The sequence below is a fragment of the Castor canadensis genome, chromosome 10 (assembly GCF_047511655.1).
Source record: "Castor canadensis chromosome 10, mCasCan1.hap1v2, whole genome shotgun sequence".
In the NCBI taxonomy this organism is placed as follows: Eukaryota; Metazoa; Chordata; class Mammalia; order Rodentia; family Castoridae; genus Castor; species Castor canadensis.
Genome location: NC_133395.1, coordinates 54,920,143 through 54,941,555, shown reverse-complemented (window position 1 = coordinate 54,941,555; position 21,413 = coordinate 54,920,143). Strand labels below are relative to the sequence as shown.

At 33.9% G+C, this 21,413-nt stretch overlaps 1 protein-coding gene and 1 non-coding gene across 4 annotated transcripts in view; one reads left to right on the top strand and one right to left on the bottom strand.

Moving 5' to 3' along the window:
• Positions 1-19,404, top strand: part of Sugt1 (SGT1 homolog, MIS12 kinetochore complex assembly cochaperone) — a 32,932-nt gene extending 13,528 nt beyond the window's left edge. For all 3 annotated transcript variants that reach the window (XM_020164914.2, XM_074043294.1, XM_074043293.1), the window contains 6 exons: positions 850-887; positions 2,425-2,521; positions 3,211-3,318; positions 11,709-11,799; positions 14,954-15,135; positions 19,281-19,404. In XM_020164914.2, the coding sequence (XP_020020503.1) occupies positions 850-887; positions 2,425-2,521; positions 3,211-3,318; positions 11,709-11,799; positions 14,954-15,135; positions 19,281-19,382 (618 nt within the window). In that variant the 3' untranslated portion in view covers positions 19,383-19,404. The remainder of the gene's footprint in view (positions 1-849; positions 888-2,424; positions 2,522-3,210; positions 3,319-11,708; positions 11,800-14,953; positions 15,136-19,280) is intronic.
• LOC141413136 (U6 spliceosomal RNA) lies at positions 19,046-19,150 on the bottom strand. Its single transcript, XR_012437959.1, has one exon. It is a non-coding gene; the product is annotated as a U6 spliceosomal RNA (small nuclear RNA).
• Positions 19,405-21,413: the final 2,009 nt, after the last annotated feature.

Below are 21,413 nucleotides of genomic sequence, written 5' to 3'. Positions count from 1 at the left end.
ATGTAGATTCAAATATTTCTCACTAAAACTTGAGAGACTCAGAAATCTAGAGCGGTTTTACTTACTTCCTTGCTCCACTCTCCATCTCTTACTTTTTCATGTAAGAACAATGTTGAGGCCATCTGTGATCCAGGACAAGTTCTTTAGCTTTGCATAGTCTAAACAGGTCAATGCCATGTAGTTTAGGAAACTTTGTTGGCTGGTCATGGTGGTGCATATTTGTAATACCTGCAGTTGGGAGGTGGAGGCTGGAGGAATGGAAGTTTGAGGCCAGGCAGACCCTGTGTTGAAAAAAAGAGTGACTTTCTTTCTCTATGGGCACATAGAGGAATAAGATGTTATTAGGAATTCACCATGGAAATGTTCCTTTATAGTTTTACAGCAGCATCTGATATTATTGTTAATGCCTGTAGGTTGTACTGTTTCTTAAAAACAGTTTTTAAAGTCTTAATGTTATTGTTGGTTTAAGGAGTTATTATATTTCAAGAATGGACGTAAGTAAATTACTCTACTTAGATCTTTAGAAAGATTTTTGAGAACCGGGTCTTGCTATTTCCAGGTGGCTTGATCTTGCAGTCTTCCTACCCTAACTTCCAGAGTACTGAGATTATAAACATTTGCCACCAAGCCCAACAGAAAATTTCTTCATTTGAAGCTAGTAAAGTTACAAAAATTTTAATATTTTTGTGTAGACTAGTACTACATTATAAACACCATATTTTGTCTTTGAAAAAATTTTTCATGTAGTTATTCCATATCAAAAGAACTGTGGGTAAATTAATAATACATGTATTTTAGTATACAATTGCTAATCTAACTTGTAAAAATATTTATTTTTCAATGTGCCAGAATCAGTCTGCATCTCAACAGAGTCAGTCAAAAATCAAGTAAGTGTTTCTTCTTCATAAAGGAATGCATTATAAAATATGCCTAAAGAAGAAAAATCCTGTAACTTGATAATAAGCATGTCCTTACTATGTGATTTTAAGTTTTTCATAATTTTGTTTTTTAAAATTGTGTTATAGCCCTATGAAAAAATTGAATCTTAACATTATGTACTGAATCAGTAGTAAATTCAAATAATTTCTCATCTTTAAACTTGCTTAACCTGGTTCTGTATTACTTCACCTTTCCTTGTATTAAAGAGCGCTTTTCCCAGTTAAATTGATATTATTAGGTAAATAAGAAATAAGTTGATAGTCTTAAGAGAATTTTAACTTGTCCTGTCTGTTATATTTGGAGTAAATTTTCCATGGGAACATTCTGCCTGAGTTGAAAGTTAGTATTGCTGAGGATAATAATTACAACAATGAAGAAGCAACCAGCAAGTCTTTGACCTTACTTTTAATTATTCATTAGCCAGGAATACAATTTGTATTCTTAGGACTGTAACAGAAAGAAACATAAGGTATTGATCTGGATTTTGCATCCTCACTGAGTTTCAGAGGCAAACTGTGAGGCTCTTTAAGTTCATTTCTTTAATAAAGGTGGTTTATGACATAATTACCTGAACTAGCTTAGAAATTGTTAAGAACTATTTATTCATGTTCTTTCTGGGGTAACACAGGTTGAAACTGCAAGTACCTAGTTAACAAGGAACTTCTGTTTGCCCAGGTAGGGCACATAAATATCAAATAATAACTATGGTGTTGACCATAAAAAAATTCAATATTTGATTTAATAGGTATACTGTATAGTTTTGCTTGTTCCTGGCGATATAATAGTGGCAGGATAAATAGCTCTGCCCTCAAGATATGGTAGTCTGTCTAATGTGAAAGTATTCCTGAAGTTTTAGAGCTTTTAGTGTGAAAAGGCATACATGACCGAGAATTGCTAGACACACTGGTCTTCCCTCATGACATGAATTGGGGGGGAAGGTATTGTATATAATGTTGTGCCTGACATGATGGGTAAACACTATTTTAATTTGTAAATAATTTGCTTCTGTTCCCTGGTTACTGCCATCTTTAGTGAACTGAGCTTTGAGTGCTGATTTAGGCTGACCTGGTTCGCCTGCATCACAGCTGCCACTGGCTGATTGCTTCACTTCCCTAATTTTAAGTGTTCTCATCTGTAAAGAAGGGATACACGTGTGTTTACTTCATCTTAGTATCAGGTAGAAATGAGTGTATAAGGCTGTTGATGGCATTTCCAATAGTTTCATCTTTAGTATTAGCTTCACAATAGTATTAGAAAATCTTGTATTTTTAAGTCCATTGAGAAGGTTTGGGAATTATCTACCTTACCGTTTTTTTTTCCATTAGTATAGATCATAGAAAATTAGTTACATAAAATTGAATCAGCACCTGCTTTGCTATTTTTGTTCCTCAAGGTGGAGCTCTTGTTATTTATCAGACTAGTTTTTAGTTTGACACAGGACTTAAAGAAAATCAAAGTGTTATTTTTTCTTTTCTTTAAAACTAGGTATGACTGGTATCAAACAGAATCTCAAGTAATCATTACACTTATGATCAAGAATGTGCAGAAGAATGATATAAATGTGGAATTTTCTGAAAAAGAGGTAGTCTTTGAACCATATTTTATGTGGAGATTAAGTACTATTATCTGCAAATTTAGATTACAGAGCAAACTAGCAATTTATCAGGTAGATGCAACTTATTCATGAGGTAATATGGAAAATACTGAATAAAATATGAAGTATGTTTTTTAGTTTGAATTATTTTGTTTTGACATAAGATAGCTAGGTGTGCATTTTTTTTTTCTTTAGATTTGGAATGCAAAGCAGAACTTGGTTGACATTAGTGAGATGCATGATTTGGTTGTACTTTTGAGGTATACTTCATAACAAAGGTCTAGTTACTTGTTGTATGATCTATAGGTCTTAGAATTTACTTGCCATATTAAATGAGTATGTCTTTTAATAACTTGGTTTCTTAGCATTTAATGGAGAATCTTATAGATACTTAAGAAAGGTGTGATAGAATTATATATCTTGTACATGAATAGTTTCTTTTTGTTATATACTGTATCACTTTGCTCTTATGTTTTGAATGTTAAATATGTGATAATATTAACTATTTCTGTTTAGTTATATGTATGAGTTCTCATAAAAAGATTGTTTTGAGGTTCTTAAGCCTGATGCTGCATATAATTGAAATAATCTGAAGCATTGTTGAAGTTCTGTCTTCAGTAGATTAAATATTTTACTCTATCAGTTTACAAAAAGTGATACTATTTTGTGTTCGTTAGTTGTCTGCTTTGGTGAAACTTTCTTCTGGAGAGGATTACAATTTGAAACTGAGACTGCTTCATCCTATAATACCAGAACAGAGCACATTTAAAGTACTTTCAACAAAGGTAAGGCAATTGGAAAGGGTTATCACTGGAAAGATACTTAAAATTCAGGAATACTTGTGAGCTAATCACCTGTATATAATAAGCTTATTGCTCCTTTTAAGCCACTTTTTTTTTTTTTGGTGGTTTTTTTTTTTTTTTTTTTAATTTAAAGCCACACTTTAAATTTAAAGGAACAGGTAAATAAGAATGATAATTTTTGAGTGTCAGGTTTGTTTTTTTTTAACCCTCCCTACATATTTTTAGTATAATAGAACATAAAATTCCACTTAGCTTTTGTGGTCTTTATGTAGTTACTCACATAGCTATAAAACTTCACAATGAAAAATTTTAAAAGTAGATATACCTGACAATGTTGACACTTGCCTGTAATCCCAGCACTTAGAATGTGGAGGCAGGGTGATTGCAAGTTTGATACCAGCCTTGGCTATAGGAAATCAAGACCCTGTCTCAAAAAGTAATAATCACCCTCTCTTTAAGATTTGACAGTGTCAATGTCTACTGTTCTCCAGTTGATGTATTTTGATATACAAATACTTTTCTCATCAGTTAAAAATAAGAACCACTACAGGGCTGAAGGTGTGGCTCAAGTGGTACAGCACCTGCCTAGCATGTAGAAGTCATGAGTTCATACCCCAGTACCACCAAAACAAAACAAAAAAATTAAAGAGGAATCTTTATTTTTGTTTTAGGTAAGCTGAATTTTAAGTTAATTATGAGAGAATAATGAAAATTTACAGTTTGAGTTAGTATATAATGATTAGATTCCTTTAGATTAAAAAAATATGCCATGGAAAATATTAAATAATCAAAAAATTCTTAAATATCACTTAAAAGATATAGGAGTAGTAGTATAATTTAGTAGGAAAATAGAGACTTGAAAGTCAAAAAATAGGACTCTGGCTCTTTGCTTGTCTTGTAAATATGAATTTAGTCTAGTCAAAATGACTGTAGGACTAAATTTTCAACATCTGTAAAATGAAGGATATAAGGTAAATGAACTACAAAATCCTTCCAGCTATAAAATTATATGAAATCGTTGGACGGTAAATGATTATTGGTTTATGGGGAGAGGGGGTGGTATTAGGGTTTGAATTTGTACTTGTTAGGTTAGTGCTCTACCACTTGAGCCATGCCCCCAACCCTTGAAATATATGATAAATGAGATAATGAGAATAAATTATGTAGATTTTTTTATTACTACACTTTTTAAATACATTAATCCTATAATATATGTTACTAACTTTAAAATTTTAAGGTGTAAGGTCATGTGAGTTAGGGTCAGGATCTATCTGTGTCCTGAAGAATTGGTAAATGGGCATACAGATAGGACAGCTGCAGAGGGTTGGAGCAGGAAGTTATGAAAAGAAGTCGTTTTTTTGGCATCTAATTAAAAAGGATTTTCTCTTTTAAAACTTTATTTGAAGATTGCCAATTAGGAACCTTGTTAATTGTGGGGCAGATACATTAAACAGGTACTTTCAACAACAAAAAGTAAGAAAAGAGATGGAATCTTAACCAGGATTTCAGCCCATCACTGGTCCTACCACATGGAATAGAATTTACTTAATTAAGGAATTTTGAGTAACCAAAAACAAAAATCCAAAACCAGTAGGTAGATTTGAGAGGGAGACAGGCTGGGAAATTATGAGTTTGGGATTTTAGTGTATATGTCTATCAAAAAATTCTTAGTGCATGTGCACTTGAAATGATTTTTTTTGGTGGAGGGGTAGTGGTACTGTGGTTTGAACTCAGGTTTTCATCCTTGCTAGGCAGACACTCTCTCTACCTCTTGAATCATTCCTCCAGTCCCTCTTTTGTGTTGGGTGTTTTTGAGATAGAGTCTTGGGAAGTATTTGCCCTGCTGGCTTCCAACCACAGTCCTCCTGCTCTGTCTCCCAAATAGCTAGGATTACAGGCAGCACCTGGCTTGAAGTGATTTAAATTGATTTTTGTGAATAGATGATAAATGTCTTGTATTTCACATAGTGTTTGAAATATAAATGAAGTTTGTGTGTCAGATACACTGAATAATTTCCATAAGAAAGTGAAAGCATTTCTTATAATTGGGAAGTAAATGATGAAATCTTTGAATCCTTTCCTTTTTCATACAGCAGAGGGGAGACAGGATTATGAAACCTGGAATACTGAAATTTTTATGTAAATGTCTTAAATGTTTTCCATTGTTCATGTGTCTTGAATCTTTGTATGAATTAAGAAAAGGATGCATTTTGCTTAGCAAAATCTGCTGAAAATTAAAAATTCGTAAAATCTATTGCTTAAGTGGGCTATTTCTTTGCTTTTGAGAATCCTGTTTTTCCCCCACCTTCAAGGTTGAATCAATGTTGTATATGCATGTACAGTCACTATTTGTACTACTCATTTGATCAAAATATCATAATTTGTGATGAAAATAGGAAGAGTTAGGACCCTTAAACTAACAAAATAGCATTTAACTAAATATTTTTACATGTAATAGCTAATGTTTTCGTAAACCAGAATTCTTATTTTTTTCAGTATCTTTGATAGTTATTTCTATCATTTATGGGGCACTAGTTTATATCAGCCTATTAATCTATTTTTTAAGGTGAAATTTCTTAGCCTGTTTTTTGTTTCATTTGTTAATTTCATGATGATATTCTTTGGTTATAATCTCAGGATTATTACTCTAATAGTAATGATATGTGAAATACCTTAAAGATTAATAGTCATTCCCCTTAAGAATTAGAATTCTCAGTTCTTTGGAGTAAATTTTTCTTTATGGAAATGTTCTTGTATTCCTTTTTTTTTTAGTCTCTAAGTGATTTTTCTATATTACAGAAAATAAAATTGAAGGCATGGAATCATGGGAAATGAAAATGTTTATCTTTACTTAGAGACAAAATGATGGCACCCTGGTCCCCTCTTCACCCACATAATTTGAGAAATTTTAGCATGAACTCCTTAACACTCAAACAAGAATAAGAATATGTGGAAGAATCTCAGAGATGATGTAATGGAATAGGAGTCTCTGGGCATGCTGCTGTTGCTTATCTGAATACATAAATATTAGGAGTTTTGATAATTGTTCTCTTTTGCCTTTTCATATACTCAGTTGCCAATATCCACAAAATTTAAGATCTTAGAATGTATTCTTGTTATCTTTTTTATTCATGCATATTCACTTATATATATGTGTGGCTTTTTTTGGTGAGGCTGGGGTTTGAGCTCAGGGCTTCGCACTTGCAAAGCAGATACTCTACCTCTTTAGCCACTCTTCCAGTCCATTATGCTCTGTTTATTTTGGAGTTGGGTCTCTTGAACTTTTGCCTAGGCTATCCTCAACTCAAGATCCTCCCAATCTCAGCCCCGCAGGTAGCTAAGATTTACAGGCATGAGCCACAGGCAACCAGTTAATGCATTTTTGTATATTTTTAAAAAAAGAATCATACCGTATATACTATGTATAGCTATGTTTTAGAACTTAGCCATTCATTATAGCTGATTTATTTTCATGTATTTAAATGTTCCACAGCAAAATATTTTATTGTATGCATGTACAGTAGCTTATTTGGCCTGTGGAGAGTTAGGATAGCTAAGTGTTTTGATTCTGTTCTCACGTGCAGGGAGCTGAAGTATATATTATCTCATGGAATTTTCACAATTATTGCATGGTGTAGGTATTTTTACTCCTAGTTTTAGAGGTAGACAGACAAAACCAAAACATTTTAGATAGCTTGCCTAGGATTTTCCAGATGATGATGAAAATATTGATGATAATCTTAAGTTGTTAGTCATTTGCCAGGTGCCGGGCTATATTCTTTTCAGACATTGTCTTTCCTAATGAGAACCCTAAATGAGAAAGGCATTTTTTTTGTGATTTCAAACTGAGGCTCAGTGAGACTAGTTGCTTGCTTGTAGTTAAACATACAACAAATGTCACCTATTTGTGACTCTTGTTTCTAATTATATGGCTGATTGTTTTGCTTTTGTTCTCAATGCCTGTTTATTTCTGAGGAAATGAGTAAAAATTCTAGCTGAAATTCAAGTAAGTTATTCTGTGTCTTGGCTCCCTCATCTCAAAAATATAAACAGTTTCCTTTTACAAGGTGATTCTTTTGAGATGACATGTGAAGTACTTAGCACACAAAATATATAATAAGTACTCAATATATAATAATATATAATAAATATATATATATTTATATATATAAATATATATAATATATAATATAAATATATAAATATATTTATATTATAAAATATATAAAAATATATAATAAATGTTGCTACTATTGTTTTATCCTTATTATTTAGGTTTTTTTTAAGGCTGCAAAAGCAGTAAGTGCATATCATAGAAAGTTTGGGAAATTATGTTAGAGCTGAGAAATAAATAGTCACTCAGACTCACCACTGATGACATCTTAACATACTTCTGAATAGCTAGATATTTTCCAGTACACAGGTTTGTCATTACATATGACAAACTGGAGTCACTGATGACATTTTAGCATACTTCCTTCTTAAAAAAAAATACATATTTTTCAGGACACAGCTCTCTTAACTACACATGGTGTACACTGGAATGTTATTTTGCTGTTCCATGGCAGTGTCTCTTGAAGAACAACAATATGAATAGAATTTGATTGCAAATAATGACCAAGGGGGGAAAAAAAAAGAACAACCAAAGTTTGGTTTACTAACATAGGGCCTTGATTCAGAGTAGGCATTCAGTGAACATTTGAATTAGTTAGAAATTTGAAGAACTTTCAGTTCTTGTCTATTCATTACCATTTTTGCATCTTAAAAATGATTATTAAATGATTTGAGTATAAGAAGAAAGGAGTTAATATTTAGGTCAGGCATGGTGAGCTCACACCTATAATCTAGCTTGTTGGGAGGCAGAAATTGAGAGGATTGAGGTAGTAGGCCAGCCTGGGCAAAAAGTGAGACTCCATCATGCCTGTTACCCACAGGTAGGAGGCATAGGTAGGAGGATCGTGGTCCAAGGCTGGCCTGGTGCAAAAATGGGAGAGCTTATTTGGAAAAATAACTAAAGCAAAAAGGGCTGGTGGCAAGGCCTGTGATAGAGTGTCTGAATTCAGACTCCAGTACCACCCCCAAAAAAGTACATATATCAGTCTGGCGTCAGGAAGACTTGAGTTACTGCTCTAAGATTACAGTGGGATTTATTATACTAATTAAATGTGTAAAGAGCCAAATAAGAGAATGTTAAAGGCTGCGATCTAAAGATCAAGGAACAATGATTTAATGTTTGCAGTCTTGAAGCATGATTGTCAAGTTTGCCAATAAACTGCCACAGTTCCTTGTACTAGAAAAGATCCCTTCACTAGTCGTAGTGGTGAGTGGATCTTACCACTTCTTAAGAAGATAGTGTCTGAATGCCATCATTGATTAGAAATAACAATGGCTTCTTTTTAAATCTGAAGTTTCTTTCATTGGGAAAAATTAATGAATTCTCCGTCAAGCAGAGGAGACTTCAGAAGTGAATGGGAGTACATAGAATGTGGAAAACTAATGCTCCAGCATAATAGGAATTTTTTTTCCCGTTTTTCTTGGTCCTGGGCATTGAACTTGGAGCCTTGTTGATGTTATGAAAGCAGTCTATATCTTGAGCCATACCCCCCAGCCTTGTTTCCTACCTTCCCCACCTCCCAACCCCCAGTACTGGGGTTTGAACTCAGGGCCTTCACTTCAAGCCACTCTGCCAGCCCTTTTTGCGATGGGTGTTTTTGAGATAGGGTCTCGTGAACTATTTGCCCAGGCTGGCTTCGAACTGTGAGCCTCCTGATCTCTGCCTCCTGAGTAGCTAGGATTACAGGAGTGAGCCACCAATGCCCAGCTGTTTTTTGTTTTTGAGATAGTCTTGCTAACTTTTCCCAGGTTGACATCAAACTTGCAGTCTTCCTGTTTCCATCTCCTAAGTAGCCCAGCTACTTAGCCCAATTGCACATGTGGCCAGGGATTCTTATTAATAACTTGTAGATACTGCCATGGGATATTACTGTGCCTCAGAAGCCTTACCTGTGCATATGAGAGCAATATTCAAGCAAACTACCAACATTTTAAGTTAACTTTTGAAGAATTTTTTACTTAAATGAAAATAAAATATGTTTATTAGTGGTTGCAATTAATAACAAAAAGCCTCTTGAAATTAAACTGGTAATTTTGGAGCTATCTGCCAGAATCATAAGGCTTACGTTTCGTTTTTAAAAGCATGTACATGCTCTGAAAGTGAAGAAAGTTTAAAAAGGAATTCACACAAAGTTAGTCCTCCCTTCCTTTTTACCTTTTTAAAAAGTTCCTTTAAGTATGTGCTTATTTTAATGAATGTATTAAGTATAATTTGAAGTTCAGGTCAGCTTGTCTCAGTTGAGACAGGTTGTTGCTAAGAGCAGAAGCCTTTGTCCTTATAAAGGCCACTTTGTTCACACTGCACAATACTCAAGTTATAGTGGTTTCAGTAGATGTGAGTGCTAGTCTCTGCTGCTCTTCAGGTGAATCAAGGAGCTTTTACAGAGAGTACATAGTAGGAGCACTTGAAATGTGAATGAATATAGGATGTCCCAGGGCTGAGTTTAGTATAGTGGTGTACATACTGCTTTCCAGGCTCTCATTTCCAGTTGAAAATTAAGGGAGTGAGATAAAGTTTTAAATTTTAGGATGATACCAATAGCCCCTTTAAAAAAATTAACATATGATAGTATAGGGGAATACATTGTGATACTTAAAATATGTGCTTAGAATGTATCTTAGTATCTTAGATTTACCCCCTCCATCATTCTCCCTCTTACCTTCTCCTCCGCTTCTAAGAACAATTTCAACAAGTTTCAGTCTTCTGTTTTCATATATGGATACAAAATGCATCCACCATATTCACCCTTAGTCCTCCTTTCATTATACCCACCCCCGACCTACTGGTACCCACTCCTGGAAAAGATCTATTTTCCCCTCCTGCTCTTCGTTTTTTTTTTAAAGTCTATTCAATAGCCCTTTTCAGCAATAGTTGCTGTGTCATTGCCAGCTATTGAACTTCATCCCCTTTTGATAAATACCCCAGGAGTGACAACTTGAAATAACCAAAGTACTATTACATGATACTGTATTTTAGAAAATATTAGTCCTGTCTTACTTTAGAAAAAGTAATCATAGTTCACTTAAGGGAATTCTAGAGAGTCTTAAAAAATACTTTCTTCATTCCTCAGACCTCCAGTTTTATGCCATTCCCTTTGCCTCTGGAGAGCTACCCTTTCTTCATTCTTACTAATGGGTCTACTCACAGTTGGCGTTTCATACAGGTTGAATATCCCTAATAATGAAAATCTCAAGTTCTCAGTGCTCCCAAATCTGTCACGTTCTGAGTACTAATATGTCACCAGTAGTAGAGGATTCCACTTCTGACTATGTGATAGGTTATAGTCAAAACATAAACACACTATGTATTGTATTGTGTATTGTACAAAATTATCTTCAGACTATATGGATAAAGTGTAAATGCAACATAAATGAAGGTCATCTTTTAAACTTTGGTCCCATCCCCAAGACATCTCATTGTGTGTATGCAAATGCTCCAAAGTCCAAAAAATCTGAAATCTTAAATGCTTGGGACCACCCCAGGCATTTTTAGCAAAAGAATTCTCTCTCTCTCTCTCTCTTTTTTTTTTTTGGTGGCAGTAGGTTTTGAATGTAGGGCCTCATGCTTGCTAGGCAGCTGCTTTTCCTTCTTGAACCACTCCACTAACCCAGCAAAAAGGATTGTCAACGTGCAGTTATTTGTTGAATGGGTGATTGTGTAAATGTTAGCAGTAGTTTTATTATTTCTATGCAGTGGAATAAGTTTCTCTAAAACTTGTTAACACACGTGACTATAGTAATTTCTTTAGAACAGGGTTAAAAGCAGTGGTATTACTGACATTTTTAGCTAGATAATTCTGTTGTAAGGGGTTGCTGTATACCTTGTAGGATTTATAGTGTTCTATACATCTATGTATTTGATTTCTATGTATATATGTATGTGTGCTATATATCTGGTTTCTGTTTACTAGATGCCTATTTTTGCTTTCCCCCTCTAGTTGTGACAACCAAAGATATATACTGACATTACCCAGTGTCCTGTGGGTGGCAGAATCATCCCTGTTTTAGAACACTACTTCAGAAAAATAAAAAAGCATTTAGGTTTCAAGATTCTTAATATTGTGTGTTTGTTGTTTTTTGAAGGGTGAAGTCTAAGAGTAGAAACAATATAAATGTTTCATAATTCTTCACATTTAGCCTTCTGCACTTCAGTTGTCAGACACTATTCTTATAAAACTTTGATGACTTAATAAAATTGCATTTTTACTGATTTATGTATTTTACATTGAATAATGGATTTTATTTGGTGTTTCCTCCAGATTGAAATTAAAATGAAAAAGCCCGAGGCTGTGAGATGGGAAAAGCTAGAGGGACAAGGAGACATGCCTACACCAAAACAGTTCATAGCAGGTTTGTTTGCTGGCATAATGAGCTTTAAATTCATATTGTGTTGTGCAGTTGAAATTAGATAGTAATTAGCCTTCTTTCTACTTTCATTACTTATATTTCCAAGAAAAGACAAATTGGATATGATAAAGTTATTCTCTAAAGAATGCAGAGTAGCCTTTCATAAATGTTCTAATTTTCTAAACTCTTAAGAATACAAGAATGGTAGCAAAATCCCAGAGTTGTGGGATCCTGTACATTTTTTCAATTTATGACATTAGATGGAGGTTGTTTTTATGTGTTGACTTTTGTATTGCTTTTTTTCTGATTGTGAATTACTTTGCTTTGCTGATAGAGTTTTTCCTCTCTGCCTTTATTTGTTCCTTTTTGTTTCTTCTGTTGTTGATGTTGACTTAATTTCCTAGAATTTCAGGGCTTCACAGAGTAAAGCCCATTTCATTATATTACTAATTTAAGAGATGGACACAAATAGGTAATGAGTGTTAAGGAAAGCCCCATGAGAAGAATAGAAAACTAGGGTTAATTATGTGAATCTTCAAGAGACGAACACCATTGTGTTGAGGTCAGTTTTAAGCATGTGCAATAGGCAGGTAAGCATTTTTCTAATGGAATAATTAATTTGCAGGACACTCTTAAGAACAGTAACCTAAGATTGCACTTTACTATAATAGCCTCATTAATGAATGGGGAGAAATTGCTACTTGATTTGTTAGTTAATACTCTGATTTGATGACTGAAAGAAAATATCATTGTGTCTCAGCTACTTTCAGATTTTCAATACTTTTTTATAACAAAACACATTTACTTGGCAACTTTTAGAAAACGAGTTATTCAACAGATGCTCTGTGTGTGTATTTAAGTAATTTTAGACACAGAAGTTGCCAAAAAATAGTTTCTGTGTGCCCTTCATCCAACTTCCCCTAATAACATCATAACTTGTCTGTAATATTACTAAGAAAACCAGGAAAATGAGTAACAACAGGCAAGTTTTAAGGACTGAAATGGTTCTAGTTGATATTTGAAAGAGATAGTAAAAATGTTGAACTGACTACCAGAGATTTTTGGGTTGAGGTTTATATAATGCACAGCTTTTTTAAGAGTCATTTTAAATGTAGTGTCTCACTTAATGGTAACAACAGCCCTCCTAATAGGCAGCCCAGTATTATTATTTCTGTTTTACAGGCTGAGAGAGGTTAAGCACCTTGCTCAAAATCACCTACCAGGTTTCATGTTCTAGAATTAAAGTGCTGTAGGAGTTCAGAGTCTGGGTCTGGTTCTTCTGTTAATCCATATGTGATACTTCTTGTTGCTGCATTTTTGAACAATGGAAATGGTCTCTTTGTATCTTTGCAGTTATTTGATATAGTGAATCAGCAAGGTAGTTAGATTACTCAGCTCTCATCTACTGTCTCCAGATGTTAAGGTTTTTCTGAGATTAAATATAAAAGGATTTTTAGTGTTAGAGTTAGTAAGTTTTTTTCTGAACTCAATACCTTAGATATTCAAGATTCTTTCCCTCCTGTCCTCTTATGTCTTTGTAAGGAATTAATATGCTTGTCATATTACTATGTACATTAATATGTACTGTAGGCTGTAGACTGTAGATAAGGGCAAGTCAGTTAACCTATCTGGGCCAGCTTTCTTATCTGTAAAATGAGATTAGAACCTCTCTTCTCATCCTTTCTGGGTTTTAGCATTAGAAAGAATTAAATCCATGTTTCTCAGGCCCTTAACTTAACCATGGCATGCATTTTTTTGTTTCTTTAGCTACTAGTGAAAAATGTACAGAGATAGGATTTTTAGTACAGGGAAGGTGAATAGGATTCTCAAAACAATATATTTGCCCTGAATAAAACTATATGAAGTCCCATTGGATTTTGTTTTGATGGAAAATGGCAGGGAGAAAGTTCTTATTTGTGGGTAAAGAGAAATGAAGAAAAAATGAATATTCAATAGTTTCTCAACTATTTTGAGAAAAGGGATATAGAAAGCATTATTGGAGAAGAACATTTAGATTAGTATTAATTGTGTCCTTATGTGTTGAGAGAAATTTAAAATCAGGTTTTTTAAAATGAAGTACCTCTATCATCCAGTGCAGTAGCTGCTGGCACGTGTACCTATTGAGCACTTGAGATGTGACTAATCTTCATTGAGATATGAATTACAAGATTTTGAAAGTAATATATACAAAAATAATATAAACTATTATAATATTTTTATTAGTTTCATGTTGAAATTTCCAATATGCTAGGTAAATAAAATACATATTAAAATGTATTTCATCTTAGTTCTTTTAGTAACATACAACTGTAGATTTTAAAATCATATGTAGCTCATATGTGTGGCCATTATTGTATCTTCATTGAATAACAAATAGCTGCTACTTGCTCATTTAGTTATTTTTAAATTATGTGCCAAAATCTTCATTCCCTTGGTCTTTGGGTCAGCCCTGACAAACCGTGAGCTCCTGGGCGAGTACCTTCTCCCTCTGCAAATTGCCTGTTAGCAGTGTTTGTAGGGCATAAATACTGTTAGGTTCTGTTCTGTATAGATAATTTATGTTTTAAGCATTCAGGAATTCGTTACTATCTCCTGTTGAAGTAATGTTATATTTTTAATGTGTGGAGAGGATGATGAGGTCTTAACTGTAGGTGATTATTTATATCTTTAGTTTATTTCTACTCTGAAAAAGCCACATTTTAATATTAAAATCTTATTTACATGAAGAATTTTTAATGAAGCATTTGTTTAAAAAAACTTGTATTTTTAGAATTATTTGTCACCTTATAAATTTTCCTTAAATATAAAAGTTCCTGTATACTTCACCCAGTTTCCCATTAACATAAAGAATCTTGTTTTTAATCTAATCTTGTATAGTGTACCACAAGCCTACATTGAGTTGTTTTGCTCAAAAGTCAGATTTTGTATTATGCTGATTCAGTTTTTAGAAATGTAAATCTAGTTACTTATGTTTATATCATAAACATAAGTATAAACATAAGTATATCAAAGATATACTTACTGCAAATTTGAAATTCAATGACCTAAACTACTTGCTGAGATGTTCTGTATACCATGTCCACAACGTTTACATATTCTTGACATAATCAAAACATGTTGATTAGTCACTTCTTTTTTTTTTTTTTTTACTTTGTAGATGTGAAGAACCTATATCCATCATCATCTCATTACACAAGAAATTGGGATAAATTGGTTGGTGAAATTAAAGAAGAAGAAAAGAATGAGAAGTTGGAGGGTGATGCAGCTTTAAACAAATTATTTCAGCAGATTTACTCAGATGGTTCTGATGAAGTGAAACGTGCCATGAACAAATCATTTGTAAGAACATATACTTTTTTCCCCCCAAAAAATATTATGGCAATTGATTATAGATATTTAAGGAAACAACAAGTAGTTAAGAGACCAAGTTGCATGTACTATTAGCTGGGAGACGTTTTTGAATAGGTTTTTAACATTTCTTCTTGCTCTATAAACTTAGAGTAATTGTTGAAGAAGTTGGAAACTTGTAAATGGTTTATTCTAGCTCATTTGTTGTCAGGTAGAAGTAGGAAGATTTAAGAGTACACAGGTTATAGTGGTCGTGTAGAAAGTTATTTAAATTGTGCTTATCACAATAGCTGAGTGACCTTCCATTTTCTGAACATCTAGAAAGTTCAGACTTTTGCTAGAGCAGTGTAAATACCACATGAATTGGTGACGGTTTATCAGTGTAGAAGTATGTATATTATTGTTCTTGATGATACAACCATTTTACTTTTATGAGGAAAAATACATGTACTTAATCTTCCCAGATGGGGAAGTCACTCTGACTATTGATTTTTAAACGAATACTCGATCAAATAGGAGTGTGTTAAGTCAAAAATGCACTATGGAATCTGCATCAGTATTCATACAGAAAATACGATGGTTGTTAAGTGAAACATACATATCTATAAAACAAACCATCTGTGTGGTAGCATTGCTCTTAAACAGATCAAGGGCTTGCTTTGGTGTTTGTGGAAAAAAGGCACAAAATAGGCTTCTCTGATCTTCTAGTTTAATTGGTTAAGACCAACATGTAAAAATAATCGGGGAAATGTTAAATTACACTGTGGTCTATAAACAGAGAAGGAGAAAATAAATTCATCAGTGAGTAGACCACATTATAAATTAAAGTTACTTCTTTCAGTTTTATTACTTAAGGTCCTCTTAGGGGTAGTTTGTTTTACAGACTTGTCACATTTAATTGAGTCATTGTATTTGATGCCTACTATGTTCAGGTAACACTGTGCTTAGAAAAATAGGATATAAGAACATTCATCTTGCTATGCAAGGGTTCTTTGTCTGAATTCAGCCAACTATGAATTTTAAATATTAGGGAAAAATGTTTATGCTGAATATATGGAGACTTTTTTTCTTATGCTCTAGATAATACAATATGACAGCAACCTAACGTGTATTATATTATAAATCTAGAGATGATTTAGAGTATACATTGCAATATAATACATGCTGTATTAATGTGCTTAGGGTATATGCAAATGCTGCACCATTTTATGTTGAGCAACTGGGAGTAACCACAGATTTTTTTTTAATCAGTGTTTGGGGCAGGTGTATGCCTAGAACCAATCCTCTATAGCTACCAAGGGGCAATTATGTTAGTAAAGTATATTCCATGCCTCAAATAACTGTCTACTTTAGTTCCAGTCAAGTATGGAAGTAGATAGAAGAAAGCAAACCCTTAAATTGCAACATTGCAGTATAATACATTCTGTATTGATGGTGGTTATGCTTACATAAAAGTCGGATTGTATAGGAGCAGAGTCTTGATAACTAGGGTCAAAGAAGGCCACTGAGAGATGGTAACATTTCATGGTTGGAGGATAACAAAAGAACTTTGGGCCATGCATGGTGGCTCACATCTAATCCCAGGTACTTGGGAGGCAGAGATTGGGAGGATTACAGTTTGAAGTTGGTGGGGAAGGGGAAGGGGGAAGGTAGGGTTAGTGAGACCCCATCTTAACCAATAAAGCTGTGTATGGTGGTACACACTCATCATTCCAACAACTATGTGGGAGACTTAAATAGAAGGATCACTGCCAGGCCAGCCTGGACAAAAACTTGAGACCCTGTTTGAAAAATAACTAAAGCAAAATAGGTTGGGAGTATAGCTCAAGAGGTCCTGAGTTCAAACTCCAGTACTGTCCAACCCCCCCCCCCAAAAAAAAAACCCCAACTTGGATAGGGAAGAGCACTCTTCTCCCATGTAAGGAATCTTAACGTAAGGATTATTATCTTGATGTTCCGTTGTAACAGTAGGGTATGTAACTTTCTGTGTTTGTGAATAACACATCTATTTAAAATATTTTAAATATTAATATATTTAAATATATATATAGTCATGTATCGCTTAACAGTGAGCTGTGTTCAGAGAAAGACATTTAAGTGATTTTCATGTTCATGCAAACATCAGTGAATGTATTTACACAAATCTGAATGGTATAGATCAGTCACTCGTGTCCTCTTCTATATGTGAGCCTGGTGTTAGGGATCAAACCCAGGGCCTTGTGCATGCTAATAAAGCATGTGCTCTACCACTGATCTGGACTGCCTGACGTGGCCTCTTAATGCAATCCACAGATTGGGTAAACAGGAAATGTATGAGGCTGCTACAAGTGTAACAGCATATTCTCTTACTATAAAGTTCTTAGCAAGTAGTAAAGTTCACTTCTCAAATAACAATAAAAACTCCAGTGTAATAAGTACATAAACCAGTAACATTTATTATCAAATATTGTACACTGTATGTGTGTGCTTTGCTTTGTATTACTGCAACACAGTAGGTCTGTTCACACCAACATCACTTTTGCTCTTGAGTGATGTATACATTGTGTTGTGGACATCTCAAGGCAGTATGTTTTCCAGCTCCATTATAATCTTTTCATATGCTGTTCAGGGCTGGGAATGTGACTCAAGAAGCTATAAGTTCAAACCCCACCACCACCAAAAATATATAAGTATGTATGTGTGTAGTTTATTGTTGACTTAAATGTTATGCAGCCCATGACTATATGCTAGGGTCCCTGGTAGGTGTTACATTCAGTACATGATGAATAGGTAACGGCTTCTTCAGGATATGCTGACTGTGTACTTGTTTTGCAGGTAAAGTAAGCCCACTTTATTGGTGGATTTATTGCATGCAGTTTTGACGAAGTGTGGTCAAAAATAAAAATCAAAATAAATTTCAAAACCAAAAGTTTTAAATTCTTCCACATGCATTATGCATCCTAGTTGATGTGGAGGAGCTGTGCATCCCATGTTCTCTTTACTTGTGTTTAGATTGTTGTGTGATCTGCTAAGTGTTTCTCTGCCCTAAAGTCTGTGAAAATCTACCTCTCAAAAAAGAAATGGTACCCAAAAAGCAAGGTAAAAGTTATGGTGATCCTCCAAAACCAAAAAGGGCATTTAATGTGCTTAAGTGATAAATTGAAAATTTTTATTTATTTGTTTATTTATTTTAGTGGTACTGGAGTTAGAACTCAAGGCCTCATGCTTGCTAGGCAGGCAATCAACCACCTGAGTCACCCCATCAGTTGAAAATTTTTAGGTTTGTGAAAGGCAGCATTCTTTTAGCAGAAGTTGAGTGGGGTTATGGGAAAAATGAATAGAGTATCTACAGTATTCAGGATAAAGAACTTGAAGTAAGATCTAGTTTTTGGTGAGCAGTTTTAATGTGTGATTTTTGTGACGGTGATGTAGTGTACTCCATGTATGTTTAGATCTGTTGTGTGTACTGTATTGATAAATGTGAGTAATTTTAGAGTACTGAATTCTGTGTGTCCTGAGTATTCACAGCTTTTGCTCAGGAGTGGTTTCCTTGGAACCATATACCTGACGATACCAAAGGGTATCCTTTATTTTTAAAAGAGTTTCAGAGTACACTTGTTTGTGTTTCACACAGAGGGAACATTGAGTATGGGCTCTTAAAGTTCTGTTTAACTTGTATAGAAAAGAGTTTATTTTTCCTGGTAAAGATTTTATTCAGCAAAGAAGATTACAACATCGTTTTCTGTAGGAGTCAATTTTATTTTCATTTGGCAGAGGAGTACATGGCACTTGATATGGCAGTGTATGAATAGATGACATTCCACTTAATTATTTGGAGTTTCCTTTTCAAATTTGTTTGAGTTTGTTAACCTCTCTGGAAAGCCTAAGATTAAATAAAAATTCTAAGGGTTTTTTTTTTTTTTTAAATGGGATGCTTCATGAATTTATTTGCATGTCATCCTTACACAGGAGCCATGCTAATCTTCTCTGTATTGTTCCAATTTTAGTATATATACATGTGCTGAAGGGAGCACGTTTTGAATTTATATTGAATGATGTATAATGGCCAATATTTAGGATTTTATGGTTGGAATATTTTAAGGAAAATACCCTATTATATGGCCTAGTAATTGATCTATTTTTATTTTTTATTGCAGATGGAGTCTGGTGGTACAGTTTTGAGTACCAACTGGTCAGACGTAGGTAAAAGGAAAGTTGAAATCAATCCTCCTGATGATATGGAATGGAAAAAGTACTAAATAAATTAATTTGCTATCACCATATTGTGTATATTCACTAATGCCCAATGTGTATTGATACTGCGTTCTTGAACTTTGAACACTGAATATCTTCTCAAAAGACTATACCTCTTTACCTCGTGCTTTAGAAATTATTTCAAGTGTTCTAAGAGTTTAATGAAGAATGAAGAACACAGGTGTATCACTTCTGTCCTTAAGGATTTCAGACATGCTGAAACTGAATGGAAGATCATTTGCTACTAGTTAGATTACTTCTATCTAGTTGTGGGAGTGGAGAAATGTTTAATGGTATATTTTGGATTATTGCCTTATTTTTGATGTAGTATTCTGTCATTAGACCTGGCGACTTTGGTTGAGCATAAATTTTTCACCTTTAGTGTTAAGTTGTGTTTGCTTTTTAAAACTGCTTTCGAATGAGAGTTGTGTAAATACAATATTTTTATGAAGAAGTTTGGTTTATGTAGCTTTCTCTTAAGTTTTTAATGAGAACTTTAAGAAATTATTTATCACAGGAAATTTCCATATAGTTCCTTTTTATGAGAAATATTTGTAATTTCACTAAGGTTTTGGTGATACCTTCCAAATTTCTGAATAAAACATAGATTCTTGAGTTTAATGCATTGCAAATTTAACTATACAAAGGATGATCCGGGATGCTGAGGCAAAGAAGGATCTAGCAAAGTCCTCTCAGCTTCTTGTTGCTTTTCCCAAAGTTACAGTGTTGGGGGAATGTTTTTTTCTTTATGAGGAGAACCTCTGCTCTTAAATCCCCATAATTACTTTGGTTTCAGTGGTTAGTAGCTACTTTTAAAGTAAATTAATATGTGTATATTTAGTATTTACTCTTGTGCCTAAAATCTGTCAATAGTAGGAGAATACAAAAACTAAAACATATCTAATTTGTAATGTAGCAGAAGGAAAGTTAGTATTCATCAAAGAATTATGGAATGGTCAGAAGTGCATTCATTGTAAATACAATTTTGAGACAAAAAAATAATTCCATGATTAAAATTCTTTACAGTCTAAGCTGTTATAAAGTATATGCCATGGATGACTTGAAGAACTAATGTCATTTTCGGACTATAATTTTCTCAATGTCTAAGTTTTTGTGGCAATGCACTTGCTCTGTACCCTCAGAACTGAGGGTAGGGTGAATGAGGAGCAAATTGTCCTCATTTCAGCCTTAGAAAGCATAGGAGTTCAGCTCCTTTACTTCTAGTCCTTTGATACGAGATGTAGGGGGCAGTTCATAAGGAAGATGGCTTTAGGATGATGCAGACACCTTTGCTAACAGCTTGTTTACACATGCTGGAGTTTTAATTTGTCCTTCTGCCCACATAGACCTGCAAGCTACTTTTTTGTTGTTGTTCTTGAACACTAACAGGAAAGGCAAAACTAAGTTCCTCCTTGGATGAATTTCTAAAATTTTCTTCTTAGGGAAACAAGATAGTGACATACTCTGTTAAAATTTTCAGTACCTTTAATCCTAAGGGAAAAGGATCATAGGATAAGAGAATAAAGTTGAGGACATCCAGCCCTATACCAGAGGCAAGAATCCTTAGTTACTAACTAGCTTTGTATTTACAACAGATTTAATCCTTCTGTGTCTTAGTGCCTTTGACTATAATTAATCTATAAGAGCTTGGAGAGTCATATTTTTACTGCTCAACTTTTTCTTAAAAATGATTGTTATAGTAGAACTTTACTTTTTAATCTAGTACTATTTTTGTTTGTTTTGTGGTTTTTTTTTTTTTTATCTTTTTCTTTTTTGGGACTTTTCTCTATATAAGCCCATGCTTATATAGAGAAAACTTGCAGTCTTCCTGCCTTTGCCTCCTAAGTACTAGGATTACAGGTGTACAATACCATGCCCATCTTAGGTTCCCCCAGCTCCCAGGTCCTGGGCTTTGTTTTGCCCTTACCAAGCAGGTGCTATAACACTTGAGCCATGCTTCTAGCTCCCCCATCCCCTTTTTCTTTTTTTTAACCTTAGTTATTTTACAGAAAGGATCTCATGCTTTTTTGCTCAGA